The following is a 21,521-nucleotide window of genomic DNA, read 5'->3' on the forward strand; positions in this document are numbered from 1 at the left end:
CTACTCAGAATAAAAATTAGCACATACAATAGAACTGGAAATTAAAGCACAATTTCTGGAAGGAAAAAGACCAAAAATTGCTTCAGTCTGGAAAAACAAGAGGAAACCCAAGTAAAAGAATAAAAAGTCTGGAATCCTGGAATGCTTCTGGCTTCATGTTTGAAATGTGACATTCTGCAGGATGGGTTCTGCACTAGAGGATGACATTGTTGAGGTGTAAAACTGAGTGGTGGTCATTTGAAATGGAAACTTGTTCAGGTCGTTTGAGAAGAAAGTCTCACAGTATCACAGTATCATCAGGGTTGGAAGAGACCTCACAGATCATCAAGTCCAACCCTTTACCACAGAGCTCAAGGCTAGACCATGGCACCAAGTGGCACGTCCAACCTTGCCTTGAACAGCTCCAGGGACGGCGACTCCACCACCTCCCCGGGCAGTCTCACCTCGTTACAGCTTCTTGGATTAAATCTACCTTTCTTTGTTACATGGCTGTAGGCTTGCTGTGCATTGTTTGAGTTTTAAACTGATACAGGAGAATTCCAGCTGCATGTGACTAGGAGGCAACACTTTTACTAGTGCTGCACATAAACATGATCCTGAAGAATTCTGATGTAAAATTCTTAACTTTTGCCAAGGAAATAACATGTCACTTTTGAAATTGTTATTAATAATTACTATATTTTCCTTATCTTAAGGATGGCACAATTGGCAAGAAATTATGTAACAGACTGGAGCTGAACATGTGTTCCTTGAGTCCTCCCTTAAGATCTCTGAAACCACCTTCTTACTATGGGATGGTGTGTTTCCTGGATTGCTTGCACTACTCCTAGGCAGTCCCTAGAGAAACAGCAGAATTGAGTAGGACTCCCACCACTGCTGCTCAGTGAGAATGAAAAGGAGCATCTTGGTTGCTGTTTTGATTTTGTCCTGTATGACAGTGAGAAAACAGTTTGACTGGTGTCACAAATACTTGTGAAAAGGCTACTTCTTTACTCCCATGGTCTTAGCAGCCCAATAAAGGCTGAAAAGTGATCTGATATTCTGTTTCAGGATCTCATTATTTATGTCTGATAAAAGCCACCCTGAGGATTCTCTTGTGTATTACCTAGCTATGATTTCCCAAGAATCATGCACCAGCTGGAGACAGATGAGCACAGCAGGATTCAGTGTGCCTCCTGTGTTTGGGGCATGAGAACTGGCTTACATCAGCTCCACATTGTCTGAAGAGCTGTAGACAGTTCTCATTTTCTGTGTGCCATCTGAATGCAAAGAAAGGAGAACAAGGCAAATGGACTGCCTTGGTACATTGACTGTGATTGTCTTTTTTTGGTATCTGGACTGTAGGCTAAAGGAGTTGGGCATCACTGCTGTACAAGTAGATACAGATAGCTGCTATTTACAAACGTGAAAAAGAGGAAGTACATGTAAGTTAAGAGTTGAGAACAGTACCTTCAGCTTTCTGAATTCCCATGTAAGTACAGTGAAATTCACAAAGAAAGCATTCCTGCCTTTTTTTCTGGTGTTTGCTTTAAAGTTTGAAGGACTCTACGGCACAGCAATATCTGTGTATTTAAGTAATGTGACAAGTTTTAGTGTGCCCTAATCGAGCCTAATCACCCCTGCTTTCTACTAGGAACTACACTGATCAATGGAAATGCTTTCTAGGCAAAACCTTGGAAAATGATAAAAGCGTTTTCCACCATTATTTTCTGCTTTTGACAATGATCTATGTCTGTACAGCTCATCAGTCATCTCTTGTAAAAACAGCATGGCACTTTGATCAAACAGCCAACAATAGCTGCCCGTGTAAGGTAAAATCTTATGAGAGGCCATCAGATGGAAATCACATTTTCTCTGAACAATAGGAACCCAGAACTGATGTGCCTGCTTTACTTGCAAACAAAATCACGTGAAAGGTGATATCTTCACAAAGGTTAAAAATACAGTAATCATTTTATTCACCTTCCTGCATGTTAAGAAAACTTCACTGTCACGTTGCGACTGAGACGGAGTGTCTGTGCAGTGATAAAGAGGCACATTCCAGCTCTACAAAACATAACTGCCACTGTTGAAAAATTGCCTGCATTAAACCTTACACTTATCCCACAAATTTTAAGAGCAAGATGTGGGAGTTTGATTTTGATTACAGGTCTCTATCTGTGTGGTAGGCAAAGGTCTTTAACCTACATGTTCTGAATGTACTAGGTACATAGTTCCATCAATGTCAAGCCTCATTGGGTCAGTGTAGGATTTTATCTAAAACCTGAGGCTTTTCAGTTTACACTGTGTATGCAAACACAACCTTTTACTGGTGCTCTCTGCCTTTTGTTTCATTGAGAGGATCTATGGTATTTACAGAAAAGGGAGCTGGAGGCATCTCAAACTTATTTCTTTCACTTAGGTTCCTGTTGAATCGATGCCTTCTAAAGAGAAAGGTTGTTTATCTGAAGACTGATGTGTGCCAGAGCCAGTGGAGCTGAACACTTTTTAGTGTTAGAAAAGTTGCAGCATTTCCTTTTCTGCTCTGGCTTTTCCCTAACCTCTATTGATTGCAACAACATGACTTTTTAACAAGGCTGAGACAGATTCTTGGATTCTGAATATAAATTGAAGTAAAACACATTATCTTAATTAATTTTTGCAATCTGCACATGAGTGACTGTTTTGCAGAAATGATAATACCGACAAAGACAGTCTTCCTTTGGTGTTGTGCTACAAGACATGCGTCAAGACTCACACAGGTATGTAGGCACTTAGCTCCCATTTATCTCAAAGAAAGATTTGGATTCTGAGCCCAAGTTCTCACAGCAAGATGTGTCTAGAGTTCCTACTAATAGGAGAAATTTATCTCCCAAGTAAGAGAGAGTTTTAATCAATTAAGATGTGATGCCGTGTAGGTGGTGGCCATCATTACTGACTGACATAAACATCTCACCCAATTAAAACACTAATAGCTGATACCTGGTTTTCAGGCTGAAAGCAGCCACAGCAGAACTTCATGCTCTGATGTGGACAAGAATGCCAACATCTTTCAACATGTATATGACATATAAACTGAATGATTCCCCACACCAGTCTTAGAACTTTCTATTAACTTGTGATTTTGCAAAGCTTCCAAAGTGATGGGTATACAGTGCTAGGTTTCCAGGATTAATGGCCACTGCAGTTTCACTCTGATGTGGTGTATACTATCCTCATGTTCTGACATATCGGCCACAGTGTACCTGCATAGTCCCCTTGGAAAAGTAGTTCAAAGGGTAAAGAAAAAGGCACAGGCCAAGTTTCAGAAGAAGCTAGAATTCCAAGCAAGCAGAGAAGTTGCCTGTAGCCTACCATGACAGTTGTAATGAGGAGGGGAGGTGTCTAAACTCAGAAAAGCTTTTAAAAGTTATTAGCAGTCATGTTTCAGTGATTTGATCACGAAAAACACTCATGACTTGTATTGTCTTAAGGTATGTCACCACATAGCTGCCAAGAATGGATGTCTCAGCCCTCATGGCCTTCAGGCCCATTGCTGCTTTGGAGTTAGTGGTGCTCAGCTGCTCCTGCAGACAGCAGACTCCAGGAGCTAAACTCAAAATCTGGTCATGTAAAATCATGAATATTCTTCAGCTTCATTACCTGCTTAACTTTCTGAATCAGCTCAGTGTGAGGCCAGCTTAACGCCAGTGTTGGAGCAAAGCAGAGGGGGTAGGAATAGGACTGGCTCCTGTTAGCTTTGCCTAGCTGAAAAAAAATACCTGAAAAACTCAGAGTAGTGAAGTTTTTCCTTTCCTTCTTTTCCAAAGAAATGCACCAGCAATATGGTATTAACAGCACAGCTTTCTGGTTCTGCTCCCTACAAAACACAAAAATGTACAATTAATTATTATGCACTGTATGATTATTAATAATCTATTCATCACCATTTGAGAAATACTTATTTGAGCCAAAATTTCACAGTAGATAGTTACAACTTAATTACTGTTCCCAAAGCTATCACACAAGACCTCAGAGCAGAACAACTCTTTCACATCAGCTACTCACAGCGTACGTATTTATGTTCGGCTTCTAAATATGAATGAATGAATAAGTAGGAAAGAGGAGTAAAATTTACAGCCACCTTTGGTATATTTCATTATTAGAACTGAGAAGGTTGCTAGTTAAACCTTTGAAAATTCTGCAGAAAATTCTGTTTAGGTGAAGAGAGGCTTTAAATAAAGTTACCATCTGCCAAAAAAGTGTTTAGTCAGGTACTTCTAATCTGTTACAGCCATTGAAAAACATTCATGACAGCCTAAGGAATGAAGCTGGAAAAACACATTTGCACTGCTCTATTACACAGCCTTACAAGGCTTCCTGCAAACCTTCAGTGTCAGTGACTTTTCTTTGTCTTTTTAATATCTGATGAAGAGATTTCTGCAGAAAAAGGAAGCCAGGTTATTTCAAATCAACAGCATCTTTAACAAGCCTAAAACCACACAGAATGCTGGGCTTCTGTTCTTTCAGCACTAGCATACTGGCATTTCTTTGAATGCAACAAAACCCCAAGCAACATGAAGAGAGATTTTTTTTTTTTTCTTTTTGGTAAGTCTGTAGGGATTTCAACAAACTATTCTTATGACATCTAAATAGCCTCTGTGTCTTTTATCTGGTTAAAGAGGTAAGATGAAAGACAAGAGTCTATTCATAAGATTTAATACTAATGGTTATTTAGCTTTCAGCATCGTCAATAACAAGTCTCATTAATCCACTGTGTGTTTCATGCTTACTGCATATGTGACACAGTTATTTTATAGTTAAAAAGGTAACATTCTTCATTTCTACTGCAAGCTACAATTCACAAAGTGTCAGCAATAGGAGTTATGTATGAGTGAACCTAGGAAAAAAACCTTCAAGCCATATGCAAACTGTACTTATTGCACTTTTATTATTTGACTGCAGGCAAAGAATATTTAAATACCCATAAGATCCATCCTTCTAAAGTTTAAACACTTCAGATTACTGTGAAGACTGATGCATAAACATTGGTATAAGCTTTTTTTGAAAGTCAAAAGTCAAACATTCATGTATGCTTATTTCAAATTCAACCTGAAACTATTTATGTCAGAATGCAAAGATTTTTAAGAAGAAAAAGAATCTACATATTTCTTACTGCAGCAGCGAGATTCTAATCTGCTTTTTGTGGTTTCTGCTTATATATTTAATGGTGACTTAAGAAATGCAAGGAAGAAATTTGCTGATGTAATTTAAAAAACTGAACTCATGATTATGCAGTTTAATGCTTCCAATGTAATTACTTCAATTTGGTGTTGTACTGAAAAGAATCTGAAAAATGAGGTGTAAAATAACCTTTTAACGACTGAGTCTGCGACAGAAGTTTTTTGTCTTCTGTTTCATGTTTCTCTAGTTATAAGCTAGAAGAAGACATACAAACAATACCTATCTCATCTTATCTAAAATGACAAAGCCTATCCCTGGATTTATAACAAATATGCACCTACTTGTTGGCTTCCCTCTTTATCAGTTGAAATTCCAGAGTGGAATTGGCAGATGTCCAAACACTATGTTAGGGAGAGTTAAATGTACTTTAAAACTACAAAATATTGCATTCTTAAAAAACAGAATATGCAACAGGAGACCACAGAGACTACAGCTTAAGGGTAAAATTTCAAGAAATTGCTTTTCCTGGAGTTAATGCTAGTAAATTAATGTGCAGGTTAGTACATAATTCCTTTTTGTCCACAGAAACATTAGGAGCTTTTGTGCTGAACTGTACAAATTAGTACTGACATGACAAATCTTTGTTAAAAGATAATAAGAGCTCTATTAATATTTCCAACACCTCATCCTCCTGAGCTTAGTAAAAGAATAACTTATGTTTGGAATGCCTCTCTTGGCAATAAGAATGAAATGGTAACCTAATCCTGGAGCTGCAAAAAGGACCAGACTGGTAGCTTTGAGTCAGAGCTACTATCTAAATTAAGTGAAAGTTTGTATTCTGGTGTATGATAGCTTCAGCCCGGGAGAGTGCACCACAGCAGCCTTTTGGGCTACGCACTTCCAAGAAAACAGAGGCATTGAGTGGAGAAAGGATGGTAATGCTCTGAATCTCATCTTGATGCAAGCATGGGATGTCAGGGACACACATTTCAACTGGAGAATGCAGATATGTTCCAGGGTCCATTGATTCAGGCAAAGAATCGCAAAGACCAAGCTCTGAAGCCACAAAAGTCCATATGAACTAATGAACACGAGTGCACACATTACAAAGATAAGCTTATCTTCCCAGAGTAATGTTAACGTCCCATACACTTTTCAAAAGCACCATGAACTGCTGAACTGTGCAGTTATTCCTTTTTTTTTAGGCAAGATTGGATAATACATTTATTTCCTTACTACTATTAAGTAACAGACTGTTAACACAGAAACCTAAAGCCACAAAACACCAAGTTACAGGCACACACCTAGCTAACCCTGTACCTCCCCACTGAGCTTTTGACATTCAGGTCTTGATACTACAGCAAGTAGCAACAAGTGCCATTGAGGAGAAGCTTATCACATAGTGAGGTGGGATTTTCAGAATAACATACCTAACTGATTTTCAAAACTCATCTGAAATGTTAACAGACTTACTGTCTCTAGCTCCTCACTGCTTTTCCTTGATGAATTTACCTGAGGCATGACTGGAAAGCATTCATGATTAAAATCTTTTGTATGTTCTCTTACTCGTGTCCTGGGAGACAGTATTTGCTGTGCAATGCAATGTCTTGTTGCAATATAAATTATGAAAATAATACATAGTTTTAATTAAAAAAAACCTTTAAATTTTGCTAAGAACAGATGAACATGGTCAGAAAAGAGAGTAGGGTTAAGGGGAACATCTTGGTTTCTGTCTGCTGGTGATGCCTTTCCAAAGACTTTTCAAAAAATCTTTCCAAAGGTAAGACTAAGTTTTTCTGAGTCCACTTTTTTGCAGCACCCTTCTATTCTCCACCTGCTAAGTCAGTCAGTTCATCGTGCCAGGCATGTCTCCCTGAAGGCAACATAGGCTTCAGTCTAAGCAGCCTAGCCTCCAACACTGCTCAAGAGCATCAGGCTTTCTGTAATTTTGAGAGTCTCCAAGACGTTTGGATATTGAGGAGAAAGTTCTTCACTGAGAGAGTGATTGGACACTGGAATGGGCTGCCCGGGGAGGTGGTGGAGTCGCCGTTGCTGGGGATGTTCAAGGCAAGGTTGGACGTGGCACTTGGTGCCATGGTCTAGCCTTGAGCTCTGTGGTAAAAGGTTGGACTTGATGAGCTGTGAGGTCTCTTCCAACCCTGATGATACTGTGATATATTTTACAACACTGTTCTGGGAAGAAGATTTAAAAGATGTATCCGTTATGAAATTAATCCTACCAGGTACAGTCAAAAAAGCAGGCAAGCTAAAGGAGACCAGGAGACCCAAATCTCTAAAAGCAGTGTTTTCTGGCAAAGCCCAGACAGCCTCAAGTGGACCCAAGAAAGATTTGAATCAGTTTTAATCATGATGTGAATTCCTGTGGAAGTTTTTCATGTTTTGCAAGGCACCTTCTTATTAGGAAGGATTCAAGAATACATCAGGTCTGGCATAGAAGGACCAAAATGTGCACTATATTTTTTTTTTCTACAGAGGGTATAACAGACAGTATCTGAGAAAAAGTCCAGTGAAACATTTTTTGAAGAATAAACAGCTTATATCCAGCATTCAACAATATTCATAATTCCCAATACCAGAGGAATGTTGTTTTTCCATGACAATGCCATGGAATCATTATGCCACACTGGTAGTGCCTTTAGCAAGGAAGAAAACAAAACTTTATGGATGTCCTCAGCTTTCAGTGCATCACTCACAGTTCTGCATCAGTTCATGAGGAACTACTGAGTAAAAATGGTTTCCAGCCAAATGAGCTAAACTAATTTGGGAGCAGATGCTGTAGGAGATAGTTTACGCTGGAAATAGGAACAGCTAGAAACTAGCCATGTGGCCAGCAGATTGGCTGGTCTAACAGTCAGGGAATTTGCACTGTGAAGCCTTGAGGCTGCCCTACTGGCGCACTGTTGGCACCTGGGCAGACCATCTTCTACAGCCAGTTGGGGCAGCCCCTCACAGGAACTCCAGCCCTGCCTCCCTGTCACGCTCTACTTTAAAAATATTATTTTCAACCAGAAGTACAAAATCTGCAATGAAAAGCCCCCTCAAGAGGTATGATGTTCTCTGAAACACACTCTTTTCATTAACATGGACTTGGCCAAGCACACCCATCCTTAGCATGTGTAGACCTTGGTGCTAAAACTGACTCAGATGGACTGTGACCAATTTCCTCATGCTTCCCCAAGCGGTTCATATGCAGTCTGCCATCCTAAGTTTATCACAAAATGCAAAGTGATCATCCTTATGTGCACCATTTTCAGTTTATTCTAGTTAATTTTACAAGCAGAATGATTATGACCAAATTCTTACTGTTTTGAACCAAAGGTGAGAGCTGTTAGTGCAAGGTCTTCCCTGGTCTGTCAGGAACCCACGCTGCTCTCTGGCTTCTCTGTGTAGTTAAAAACATTTCTGACTAGGTTAAGTAGTAGAGACTAAAAGGGTAACCTTGCCTCACACACCTGTGCAATGGAAAGCAATGTTACTCTGCCCACAACTGGCTTCTAGAGGAACTTCTTGTGGGAAAGACTTGCACTATCCAAATTCAGTGTACTTGCAGAATTAATTAGCTAGCAAAAATGTCAAAAAAGCATGTTTCTTTGTCTCTTGAAGTTCCAGTGTCATCAGATCACATGGAAAAGTACAATGATTTTTGAGTCTGTGAGATAACCACAGAATCACAGAATGTGGCAGTTGGAAGGGAACGCTGGGAATCATCTAGTCCACACTCCCTCCTAAAGCAGGTTCACCTAGATCAGGTTGCACTGAAATGCATTCAGACAGGTTTTGAAAGTCTCCAGAGGAAGACTCCACAATCTCTCTAGGCAGCCTGTTCCAGTGCTCTGTCACCCTCTAATCAATGACCCACCAGTTATCTAATAACCTAATATTTTGATGCCACATGGCTTGGTTCTATATGGGGTCTACCTGTCTGGGGAGCTTCCTTTGAAGCTTGCAGGAACACTGCAGTGCCCCTTGGTTTAAAAGTATCCAAAAACTTTTCAGTGCAATTCAGTGTTAATCTGCTGATTTAAAACATATGCATTTCTGTTGGAGAAGATAGTACAAGAAACAATGTGCATTCCCTCTGAACTGAGATGTGACAAGATTTATGACACAATCTTTTGGGGAGGGATATTGATTTTAGTCTTGCACCAGATTCTTGTAAAATTAGATATGCTGCATCCCCGTTACAGAATATATGCACAAGAGCAGCACAGCTCTCAGCCACGCCTTCTTCTCTTTAGTTTAGGCAGACTGCAGATATTTTGGGTCCAGAGCTTTGCAGACTTTGAAGCTAAGTGTGAAAAACCTTTAAACTAATTAGGAATTCTAGGGAGCAGATGGGCTGGTTATGATGGCCTGCATGGTCTCTGTGGCTGAGAAGATGTATTGCAATGCTGCAATCTCTGAAGGCCCAGGTGTAAAACGTTGTGCTGACCAAGTAGGTGAGTATGTGAATGACTAATGTAATTCACCTCTCTTAGCTTAAAATATAAAGAAAAAAAAAAAAAGGGACAGGTTAAAAGAATTGATACACAACTTGTAAGAAAGTACTCACATGTAGGTCTATAAATATGCTACTTACAATAAGAATGAATTTTACTTTAACAGTTTTCTGTTTAAAAGAGATTAATAGCTGCGCCCCCCAAAAACCCATACAAATGAGAGATACTTTCTATGAAAATGTGTTTCTTATGGAATTCAGAGGCATATATTTAATCATTTGGAAATGAGGCAATGCACAGATAGATTATCTGCCAACATAGATTCCATTTTAAGAATAAATATAGAACAGACTGTATTGCCATTGCTCTCCTAACAATAGCTAAAATTGATTTCTAAGTTTAGCTATTACACAAAAAAAAATAAATTACAAGTATTGAAACTACTCAATAACTCATTAATCTAAACTGAAGGGCTAAAGAGCAAAGTCCAGATAACTGGGCTGCATAGTAGATACGTGGAACCATTAGCACTGTTGTCGCTACCAGAACACTAATGCACACAGCACAATTAGTGCGTCCTTTTAAGGAGCTCAGAACAGTAACACAAAAGCTGGTCACTGGGAAACACTTATTGCACAACACACTAAGCTCTTCTAGTTTATGCATTTTTATGTAGCATCCTACATCACTTCCAGGCGAGAAGTTTGTCTTTGTTGTGAAGCATGGCCAAATGTTCAGATGGATGTTTTATATGAACCAGAAAAGTTCTGCTAGGACACCAGATGCAGGATTTCCTTTGGTCAGTGGGAAGATGCCTGAGGTGAGATAGTCACTCTTTTGACTTCTGGATCATTTTCTCCAGTTAGAAAGAATTAGGTTGTCAGTCTTGTAAATCTGCCTGCACCTCTCCTTCACCGTGTGCACACCTGTGCTATGAGTAAATCAGATTGCCTGTTCTGCAAAAGTCACTAAGGAATTTCCCAAAAGACTGAGCCTATTAAGGCTGGGCAGAATTTTTTTCTCCTTTTCTTTTCTTCCAGCAATAATTATAATATTGGGGTGGAAAAAAATCCCTAACTGAAACATATTTATCCAGATAATCAAGTTCACTTCAACCCCATTCAAAGAACATTTTTAAGTGGTGAAATTCTGAATTTTAGATGTTAACTAAAAGCTTCAGTAATAGAGGCAGAGGTGCAAGCACAACAAACAAACTGCTTTTCTTTTTCCTAGCACAGTATCTCAATGAGTATTCATAGAATCATAGAATCAGTCAGGATTGGAAGGGACCACAAGGATCATCCTGTTTCAACCCTCCTTCCATTGGCAGGGACACCCTACCCTAGATCAGGCTGGCTAGAGCCTCATCCACCTCCCTGGGCAACCCATTCCAGGGTTTTACCATTTTCAAGGCAAAGACCCTGTATTAACTGGTATCTCTATACAGCACAGAAATGGTTGGGCCCTCTGTCTACACGCTGTAGAGGCAACACACTTGGATATACCCACTGGTTCAATAAAGTTGCAGACTGCCTCTTAAAATGCATTTTCAGAAGTCAGTGGCATTTTACATCTGGTGTCAGAGGCTGGAATTACTTTGGAAAAAAAAACCCAGTAAACTCACACATAAATTGCTGAAGTGTTGTGGAAATAAGGAGCTATTCCAAATGCCAAGCTTCTGTTGAAGTATCTCAGCTTTCAAAGACCATGGTCAACTTAAAAACCATAGTCAATTTTTATGCTTTGTCTGCTTTGCTTGAAAGAAATACTCTGACTGCCAGGATTATTAAAAATGAGAGGTGAAAACATAGGCACTGACGTGATTGTACAGTCAGATTCATTGCCCACAAAGATAATCAACCTCTTTTGTAAGAGACTGAGACAGGAAACAAAATAAAAATTAGAAGAAGAGTGGTAATTTGGATATTGCAAAGTAGAATTACAGACAGCAGAATAATTTCAAGATAGCTGTACACCCCCAAAGTATTTAATTCTTCTTCTGAACATATTGTAATTCCACATACAATCTGTTAAGAAACTGTATTAAATAACATTTTATGGCCTTCTAACTTCAGATTTTTCTCGATGGAGAATTCTGAAGACAAAATTTGAAGAAAAAGCCCAACAAAATAGAGACATTCAACCTCAGGTATTTAATTAGCTTCCAATAAGCTTATGTGTTTATAACTATATCTGTCCAACTGTATCAGAGTTTCTCTGGAAATTTTATACTATAGCTGTTCATTCATGCAGAATAAAGATCCTTTTTCTTTCACTGTCATGGCAGTTAAATCTCAATTGAAATAGGTTTAGAGGAGCAGACAACTCCGCTAATCCTAGCTATTTTAATCTGGTGACTGATGAAAAGATCCAGGAAAGGGGATGGCTGTTAGTCAAACAATTTTTAACTGAACTCTGGATGCATACTGGAGGACCTTTATGCATCAGAAGAAAGTTTCTGTTTATGCCTAAGATACATTAAAGGTGCTAGAAATACTGCCACTTCCATCTTCGCTCCAGAGAGGTGAAAAAGAAAGAACATGAGCTAGATCAACTCTTCGTAGAAACTGCTGATGTGTCATAGGTTTATAAAGCAGAGCCCTGTATAAATTTCTTATTGAATGCTTCAAATGTGAGTGGTTACTTCCTCATGCCTAATCACTCATTTTCAGTTTACAACAAAAAGCAAGTTTGTGGTGAGAAAAATATCCTTCAGCTACACCTTCAACTTTAAGCATGCAACAAAAATAGTGCTGCTGATACAAGCAGCACCTTATAGTAATAGATGGCAACAATACACCTCTGTTCTACATCTCCTTCACCCTGTTTAGTCAGCTGCTTCTGGGCTGTGTTCAGTATGCTCAGGAGCTCCTCATCTCTGTTTTCAGTCTCAGTCTCATCTGGGCTGCAGAATACCATGTTTCTGTGCTGACTACAGATTGAAGAAGAGATGGCAACAGGCAAAAATTAACCAGGGAAGGGTAGTGGCAGGATTCAGGACAAAACAGCCAGAAGAGAGTACGAATTTACCTGCTCTTTTCATTGATGAGATGTATTTGTCAGTTGCTAATTGTCTGTAACCCAGTGAAACTTTGAACCCAGTTGGAAGACCATACGCTAAGATTGTTCCTTCTGATCTGCATCTATGCCATTTCTTTCTCAAATTGGACATAAAGTAATCCTTGCCTTTGTCATCTCAATGACAGTAATTACATTTCAAATCAATTCAGAATAAACTGCTATTACTGCAATAGCAGCATTTAAGTTAAGTTTAAGGTATCTGTTTCTTATATGGCAGTACAGAGTTTTTTCTTAGTTTCTGACAAAAAGAAGGGAGTTACTTTGAAAGAGAGACTTGTGCAAACTAATTAACAGAGTAACTACACAGCAATCAAATATGTTACTTGCAAACATTATCAGGAGAGTCAGAAGTGACAAATATTTTTCTTCCCCAGTTAGAAAGCAGTTGACAAATCACACACTTTCTTTTAATTAAAGCATTAATACTGAGATTTATCTAAAAACACTGATAAAAAACCTCAGTGTTCACAGGAAATATGAATATGCTTCTGTATTGAAAAATTCATCTCTCTTTCATACCTGAAATAATGTTTCATCTCCAGCTGCTTTCAGATCATTTTCCTTCCCAATGATTCTCTGTAGCTGTATTGGTGAAAATAGACACAAAACACACAGAAAAATTAGCAAATTGGTCTTACAGGAGTCTCCATTTTCAGAAACTTTTATTAATGTCACCTTTTCTTAAGTATAAAGTCATTATGTTTCTACAGTGTTCTCTAGTCATGACAAAATCTGCATGGTTAAGGATGTTTTGCTATTCACACACACTTTCCCCCAGAAATCTCTTATCTCCTGTGGTTAATACAGCAAATCAGAACACATGAATCTAGCTCTCACAACCCAGCACTTAACTCTATTTTTAGAAAATATTTGCTTGCACTAGAAACTTATGTTCACTTTGTAGCATTTTGAAAATCAGGAGCATGACTTCAAGAGTCATTTGGGAAACAAAAGTTGTCCTATGATTTTCATCCTGTCCTCCTAGACAGCTTTAGATAGTTCTGCTATAGACATGACCTCCCAGTCATGAAAAACATACCTGTTCAAATGACATACTATACAACTAACAACAAAGAACAAGTGAATAAACAGGTACATTTCAGAACTGGCAATAAGCAGAATGTGCCTGGAGTTTCCCCTCCACCCCACAAATAAATGAACCTTAAATATGTTAGCAAAGAAGATTTTTAGAAGTACCAAAATGATCTGTGTATAAAAATATAACTTTCACTTCTCAAGTAGAACTTTAAGGTAATAAAGTGTGTTAACTTGCAACACCCCAAGTATATCTCAGCTGCAAGGTTTCTTTCACTGTATTTCAGCTTGGGAGGCAAATGCTACCACAAGGAGGAGTGATTTATCATGGCACAGAGTATACTTACCTTTCACAGACATTCTCATGAATCCTCAAAAGGACAGCAAAAAAATGAAAGAACAAGGGACTTGTTATGTTTCTGGTATAGATAATGGACTTATACTGTCACTCTGAATTTGGAGACATTAGGAAGGATGCTTTTAAAGCTTAGGGTGTTTGAAGCTGCTGATTTACTTCTCAAACTTTTCTTAGTGACTCCTCACTTTGCCCATTAAAACTGGGAAAACCCAAAAAAACATAATGGAATTTGCGTAGCCACTATTTTGTGGGGTTACCAAATGGTTCTTCTCCCCCTCCCCCCCTCTTTTTTGTTATATTGGTCAGAGAAGCAACATGGGCTTGTCAGCAGTGAGTAGGATAAGCCCCAGTAACTGTTCACGTCATCAAAGGCCTTCCCTTGGCCTTCAAATTTTGCCTAATTCACCTGTTCTACTTTTTTGATGTTGCTGGTTTGTTTTTTTTATAGCCTCAGCTTTTGAGTTTCTCAGGATAGTTACTTTCTATTATTATTTCTGAATGGCATGCCTTGAGAGAATTTATCAAAATAGACACTGTAACCCAAGACAGTTAAATAGTACTAATTCTTCTAAGCTTCTCAAGATTCTTTTTAGTTTTGATCACTTACAAAACAATTGAGTAGTACAGTAAAAGTATCCCTGATTTCTTTGTGGCAGAATAGTAACATAGAGTTCTGGATAAAACCACAACTGCCCATATGCTCACTGAAAAACTACATTTTTTCTTACCTGAAAAATCCATCTTTTGCTCACACACAAGAAATTAGAAATACTTTACAAACAAGAGAAAATACAGTCTCACTTTAAATGACTCTTAAAAAAATCTGCAGAGACTTCTAAAGAGCACAAGACACCCAGTGTATTTTTTTACAAGTGTTCTGAAAGATTTAGTTTATTGTTTTCTTACACTGGATGTAAATCCTTAGAGTGCTTGAAACTATTTCCAGTGGTTTGCAGATTTTTTCCAGCACACTGAGGCAACTACTCACAGAGGGAGAAGAATTTTACCCTTGAGAAATGAAGTCTAATAGTCAACTGGTCCATGTAATACTAATCTGTATTTAATACTTATATCTGTTCATCAGTGGAAGATACTAATGGCTAACTCAAAGATAATGAGACCTATTACACACAACTGATGGCTTTTTACTAAAGACAAACTAAGAGGTGTCTGAAGAGGACAAGAGGTAAATCTCTACAAGTTTTTTGTCCTATCTGCTGTCTGGATTATATAAAAACTATTTAGAAAGTTTAAGTCACATAGTTCTTGTGTGTGCCATTGGATCTACCCTACCTCCATTCTCAATCATTTGGAACTGTCATTAATTTCACTTAGCAAGCTTTAATTGAAGCAGAGGCTTTCATCTTTGTCAAAGACTCATTAAAGGATGGAAATTAACATCTGTAAGCATGCCCTTTCTACCATGTCTTTGCCATAGAGTTGCAGGGCAAGGTAACAAACCTTTGCAGATGCTCACCTCAAAATACAGACTGTTGTTATTCTGGACCCTAGTATAGAAATGTCTCTTGTATTGTGAATGTTTGCCTCAGAAACATGGACAAAGCAGGAATTAAAATTAGACTGGCTAGAATACAAATAAATAGGCAGAAGGGAGAATTACAGTCTGCCCCTGAGAAGGGAGAGGCTTTTAGCTCCTACTGGAAAAGGGGGAAACTTGCACAGAAATGGAAAGGCTATGAAGGACAAGATAAGCTCCCTTGTTGAAAACATGGAATTGCATTTAAGACTCCCTTCTCCTGAATATTCATTTATGTTAAAGAAAAGCACTGAATCCACTGGGAAATCCTGCATCTCACACTCCTTCAGTGGCTGATCCATACAAGCACTGCAGGCACTAAGGACTTGGATACAGTTCTGGGCTCTATGGTTCAAGAAGAACAGGAGAGATTTCAACTCCAGATTGCTGAAGAGAGTTCAACAGAGAGCTATGAGAACAGTAAAGGTGATGGATTATCTCTTTTACAAAGAAAGACTGAGACACCTGGGGCTGTTTATTCCGGAGAAGAGAAGGCTGAGAGAGAATCTTATCAATGTCTACAAATATCTGAAGGGTGGCTGCCAGGAGGATGAAGCCAATCCCTTTTCAGTGGTACCTAGTGATAAGACAAGGGGCAATGGATGTAAACTCAACCACAGGAAATTCTATCTCAATGTGAGGAAGTTCTGGGTTTTTTTTTTTTACTGTGAGGGTGACAGAGCACTGGGACAGGCTGCCCAGAGAGGTTGTGGAATCCCCTTCTCTAGCCTAGATGCGTTCCTGTGTGACCTGCCTGAAGTGGTCCTGCTTTGCAGGGGGCTGGACTTGATTTCTTTCTGAAGGTACCTTCCAACCCACCAATCCTGTGATTGTAGTTTGCTCATCATCCTTCTGCCTTTCTTGAATGATTCATGTGACATGTTATGCTTTTTGTCCAGTAACTTGTCAGAGTTGAGAAGTATACAGTTTAAAGAAGGATGGATATTTATCAAACATAAAGCAAGGTTCTTATCTCAAGAGGTGACATACATAGATGCCTAATCAGGAGATAGGAAGTAGGCAGAAGAGATGACAAAGCAAGAGGATGAAGTAGCACTGAAAGCTCTTTTTCCATCACATCCTGCTCACAATAACTGCCTCAAAATTGCTGCTCCTTTGCTATGCTTTCCCACTGTCCTTTCCTTACATGTGTTTCCACACTATACTTGACAGTAATATCAGGGAATAACTAAAGAATACTTAAGGCATATTTTCCTGAGAACTCAACTAGGACAAGACAAATGATGGATTAGCCAAACAGTTTACTAATTTATTAGATATACAGAATATTCATTAATTAGACATACAGAAGCTTTCCATGATGTATCTGGAACTGGCATAAACAGAAATTAATGCACACAAGTTTCCAGATTATTACATTCCCAAACTTTTATTTTTATACTTAACCTATAAAAATCAAGTTTTGTTGTAAGTTAATATGTATAAATGTTTACTAAATAGTCCTGTGAGAAAATTCACTTTTTGACTAGCTTGCATCCTGTGGGACTTATTTGAATGCAATGATGCTTGTGAGTTGACATAGAAATGTATATGATTGTTTTTTAGCCACACAGTATTGATTTATTAACAGAGCCCCTAAAGGAAATGCAAATTAATGATCTTATCTAAGTAGAATAATTTTCATTTAGCTTGATTGCCTCTGCAGAAGCCAAAATGATTTTTACTGATTTTCACCTCTACTTCTGATAATTTTCTGTTGTTCAGACCAATTAGAATTCCCTGGGATGGGTAACAGGTATTAAATATATAACACACTATACACCTTCCCAAGAGACCTTTGCTGTTATTTCTGCAAGAATCTCTTATTTACTTGACTGGCACAATACCTGTTTATAGGAATTACTGCTATCATGGCATTTTGGTGCAGAAATACTGCAGGCTGATCATGTTGACCTGTGTTCACAGACTTGCTTTCCTTAGTAATGTGATGAATTGTAAATGAACACTACAGCCACAACAGGCATATATCAGTTATCAAGGCACTGCTACTCTGGTAACTATAGACTAGGGTTGTGTCAGGTTTAGTAGTTAAAAATAGAGCTTTTATTTACATTTGATTTTGTTTTAATCAGCATGATGGGAGGTGGCCTCTTCTCCCAGGCAACCAGCAATAGAACAAGGGGACACAGTCTCAAGTTGTGCCAGGGCAGGTATAGGCTGGATGTTAGGAGGAAGTTGTTCACAGTGAGAGTGATTTGCCATTGGAATGGGCTGCCCAGGGAGGTGGTGGAGGCACTGTCCCTGGTGGTGTTCAAGAAAAGACTGAATGAGGCACTTAGTGCCATGGTCTAGTTGGCTGGCTAGGGCTGGGTGCTAGGTTGGCCTGGATGATCTTGAAGGTCTCTTCCAACCTGGTTGATTCTATGATTCTATGAAGGGATGTACACCACCTACGCAGTAACATCTATTTAAACACAAGTTAGAGGCAACGTTTATAAAAGTGGATTCAAATATGGCAAGTACTTTTACAGCAGTGATTTGGTATGTGCTGCTTTCACCTAAAGTATTTTTGTAAGTAGGTGATCACACACTGGACTGAAGAATAAACCTGAAGATCTTAACAAGTCTTCATTTAGCAAATATAACCCATGGAACTATTCAAATGCTTTAAAATTAATATGCATATAAATATACATACCTTAAAGAATTCCTTCTTTTCAACTTGTTCATTGCCATCTGTATCCAACATTTTAAAGGCAATCTGAAATCCAGTCTGGGGTTCTGCAACAAATTGCAAAAGGACTTTAGTGTAAACAGATACACACATTAAACTAGGACTTAAATATTTAACACAAAAGGACTGCCACCTGTAGTTCAGCTCTCCCATTTTGAATGCACATACATGGTATTTCCTGTAAAACACATGTACTTCCTTCAATATAAGCACATCTTAAAACACATTTTTACTACCATTTAATGGATAATTAATGCAATGGCAAAGCAAGAGATGCCAGCAGTGTCTAAGTACAGCCATGAATACCAATCTGATCCCAATGACGGTGAAAATGTTGCCTGTGCTACTGTCCCAGTCTTAGATACCCTCTAGAAATGTCTCCATCGTCCCATGTCACATCTGGGAGCTTTTTTCAGAGTGAGAAGACAGTAAAGTACCTTGAGAAACCACCAATTACTCAAAAATTATGTGAAAAGAATAGTGTACTCTTCAGGTGCTTCCTGCTTGCATTACTGGATGCCACTATCTCCAGTCTTCGCCAGCCTCCCTTAGCAAACAAAGCAATCTTGTAACTGTGGCCAGCTCATTCAGCTCCTGCTATTGCTATATTAGCCTCACACCTTCTTTTCCTTCTCTTCTCTTTCACCCCTGAAAAACATGCTCTGATGTTACTGAGATGCTATAAATCACTTTCTGGCCTTTTAAACAAAAGTATGTTTGGTACAACTCCCATGAAGTTGATTTTTTAATATAACTTTACACTGCATTTTATTCACTAAGTGGATGTTTCTTTTCACACAAAAATGTAATGAGTTCTGAATCTCACAGTCGCTATAAAAACATGATGTGTTTTGAGCTCCTTCCCACAATTTCCTGATCTTACTTTGCTTACTGGAGGTGGCCTTACTCATTAGCAAGCCCACACAGGAGCAGCCTGCCACTGAAATGTAGTTACAGCTTTCAGAAGTAGTAAGCACTTATCCCAGCGATTGCTGGAGCAGGTGAGTTAATTCCACAACCCAGCAGAGTCAGGCATTTATATGAAAGCTATGGGCTTATTGTCTCTAGAATATATTCATGTTTCCATGAACAATGTTGGACTCATGAGGGCAGTGAAGCAGTATCTCTAAAAAAACTCTAATGCCTTCAGAGTTTTTCTTCTGGAAATACATTCTTCCAGCCCTTTCTTGTAAAGTTTTTAAGTCTTGCCTTTTTTTACAGAATCTTTCTGCAAAGGGAAGAAGTTAAAGCAATTGCCCATTCCTTCTAAGCAACAGTAAGATGGTTAAGAAAGCACTATTTTCACATTTTAGAAATCACAGAATCACAGAATGTCAGCGGTTGAAAGGGACCTCAAAAGATCATCTGGTCCAGCCCCCCTGCCAGGGCAGGATCACACAGAGCAGGTGACGCTGGAATGCATCCAGACAGTTCTTGAACATCTCTGGAGCGAGAGACTTCACAACCCTCCTGGGCAGCCTGTTCCAGGGTTCTGTCACCCTCACAGGGAACAAATTCTTCCTCAAGTTCACATGGACCCTCCTATGCCTCAACTTCCACCCATCGCCCCTTGTCCTGTCACTGGGCATCACCCAGCAGAGCCTGGCTCCAGCCTCCTGGGGCTCACCCCTTACATATTTATAAACATGAACGAAGTCACCCCTTAGCCTCCTCCTCTCTAAGCCTAGAAAGCCCCAGCTCCCTCAGGCTGTCCTCAGGAGGTAGATGTTCAACTTCCTTAATCATTTCTGTATAAATGTGCAGATTAATCACTACACAGGCTCGATTCATCACTAAGCAGGGTTCTGTGCTCTGGCAAATAAAGTAGCAAATGCATACTTTGAAGTGAAATAGGCTCCTCATGTAGCTCAACATGACCCGTGGCATTCTTTACACAAAACCCAACAAAGTTTAAGCTGAGTCAAATGTAACACCTTGCTGAATGAAGCTTACACCAATAACCAAGTAGACATCACCATACAGGGCTGGTTCGTTGGGCTGATGTGTGTCATTGCTCTCCTGGTCTTACAAAGCTGGTGAAAGGCCTGGAACACAAACCCTATGAGGAGAGACTGAGGGAGCTGGGGTTGTTTAGCCTGGAGAAGAGGAGGCTCAGGGGGGACCTCATTGCTGTCTACAACTACCTGAAGGGAGGTTGTAGCCAGGTGGGGGGTGGCCTCTTCTCCCAGGCAACCAGCAACAGAACAAGGGGACACAGTCTCAAGTTGTGCCAGGGGAAGTATAGGCTGGATGTTAGGAGGAAGTTCTTGACAGGAGAGTGATTGGCATTGGAATGGGCTGCCCAGGGAGGTGGTGGAGTCACTGTCCCTGAAGGTGTTCAAGAAAAGACTTGATGAGGCACTTGGTGCCATGGTCTAGTTGGCTGGATAGGGCTGGGTGCTAGGTTGGCCTGGATGATCTTGGAGGTCTCTTCCAACCTGGTTGATTCTATGATACTATTCTATGATTCGTCCTGCTGATTGTTTCCTCCATTAAGAGGAGCAGAGGTGGGAAATACTCAAGTAAGAGCAGTTGGTGGTGCTCCTGGTGGTTCAAACAGCTCCAAGCTTCTAGGGGGCTGCTAATCACACATGTCCCTCTTTGGAGACTTTCAAAACCTGTATCTTAGCAGATAACTAATATGCCCTGTGGAGCAACCTTGTGATGTAGGGATATTTTATAAATACCAGTGCAATCTGCACAGCAGAGCCCTTCCCCAGCAACTGGGTTGTAATAATCAAAACTGGCTTGCTTCCCATGGAAATGCCACATGCTAAATTTGCGTTACCAGTACAAAAGCAAGAAGAGCCTATCCTATAACATATTTAGAGAATAAAAGTAATTGATGTATTTAATAGTAATTCAGACCATCTGTGTTGAAATTTTCAGATAAGAGAGCTGTTACTGAAAATATAGGACCTAAAGCTGCTTATACTGTTCAGAGATGACATACTTATCTGATATGATATAACTCCAAAGGTATGTGTTCGTAAAATAAGCATAGTTCAAAGACTACCTCAGATATATTTGTATTTAATTAGAATCAGGCAAAATTCCAAAATCCAAACAGAAAAGCTTCATCTTGGCTCTGGCTGCAGAGACTTCGGTGCTTTCCCCTCCAACTATTCAGAAACTGAGCAAACTGTCTACTTGTGTGACTGGCTAATTGAAATGAAGTTTTGAGTGTAGGTGACAACTTCAGTTCCTGGGCTC

General features: G+C 39.3%; 1 protein-coding gene across 2 annotated transcripts in view; it reads right to left on the reverse strand.

The window, feature by feature from the left end:
• MICU2 (mitochondrial calcium uptake 2) overlaps positions 1-21,521 on the reverse strand; it is a 171,934-nt gene that overhangs the window by 14,353 nt on the left and 136,060 nt on the right. For both annotated transcript variants that reach the window (XM_064171832.1, XM_064171823.1), the window contains 3 exons: positions 18,273-18,355; positions 13,203-13,265; positions 3,741-3,838 (listed from right to left, as the gene is read on the reverse strand). In XM_064171832.1, the coding sequence (XP_064027902.1) occupies positions 3,741-3,838; positions 13,203-13,265; positions 18,273-18,355 (244 nt within the window). The remainder of the gene's footprint in view (positions 1-3,740; positions 3,839-13,202; positions 13,266-18,272; positions 18,356-21,521) is intronic.

This window comes from Pogoniulus pusillus, chromosome 3, assembly GCF_015220805.1.
Source record: "Pogoniulus pusillus isolate bPogPus1 chromosome 3, bPogPus1.pri, whole genome shotgun sequence".
In the NCBI taxonomy this organism is placed as follows: domain Eukaryota; kingdom Metazoa; phylum Chordata; class Aves; order Piciformes; family Lybiidae; genus Pogoniulus; species Pogoniulus pusillus.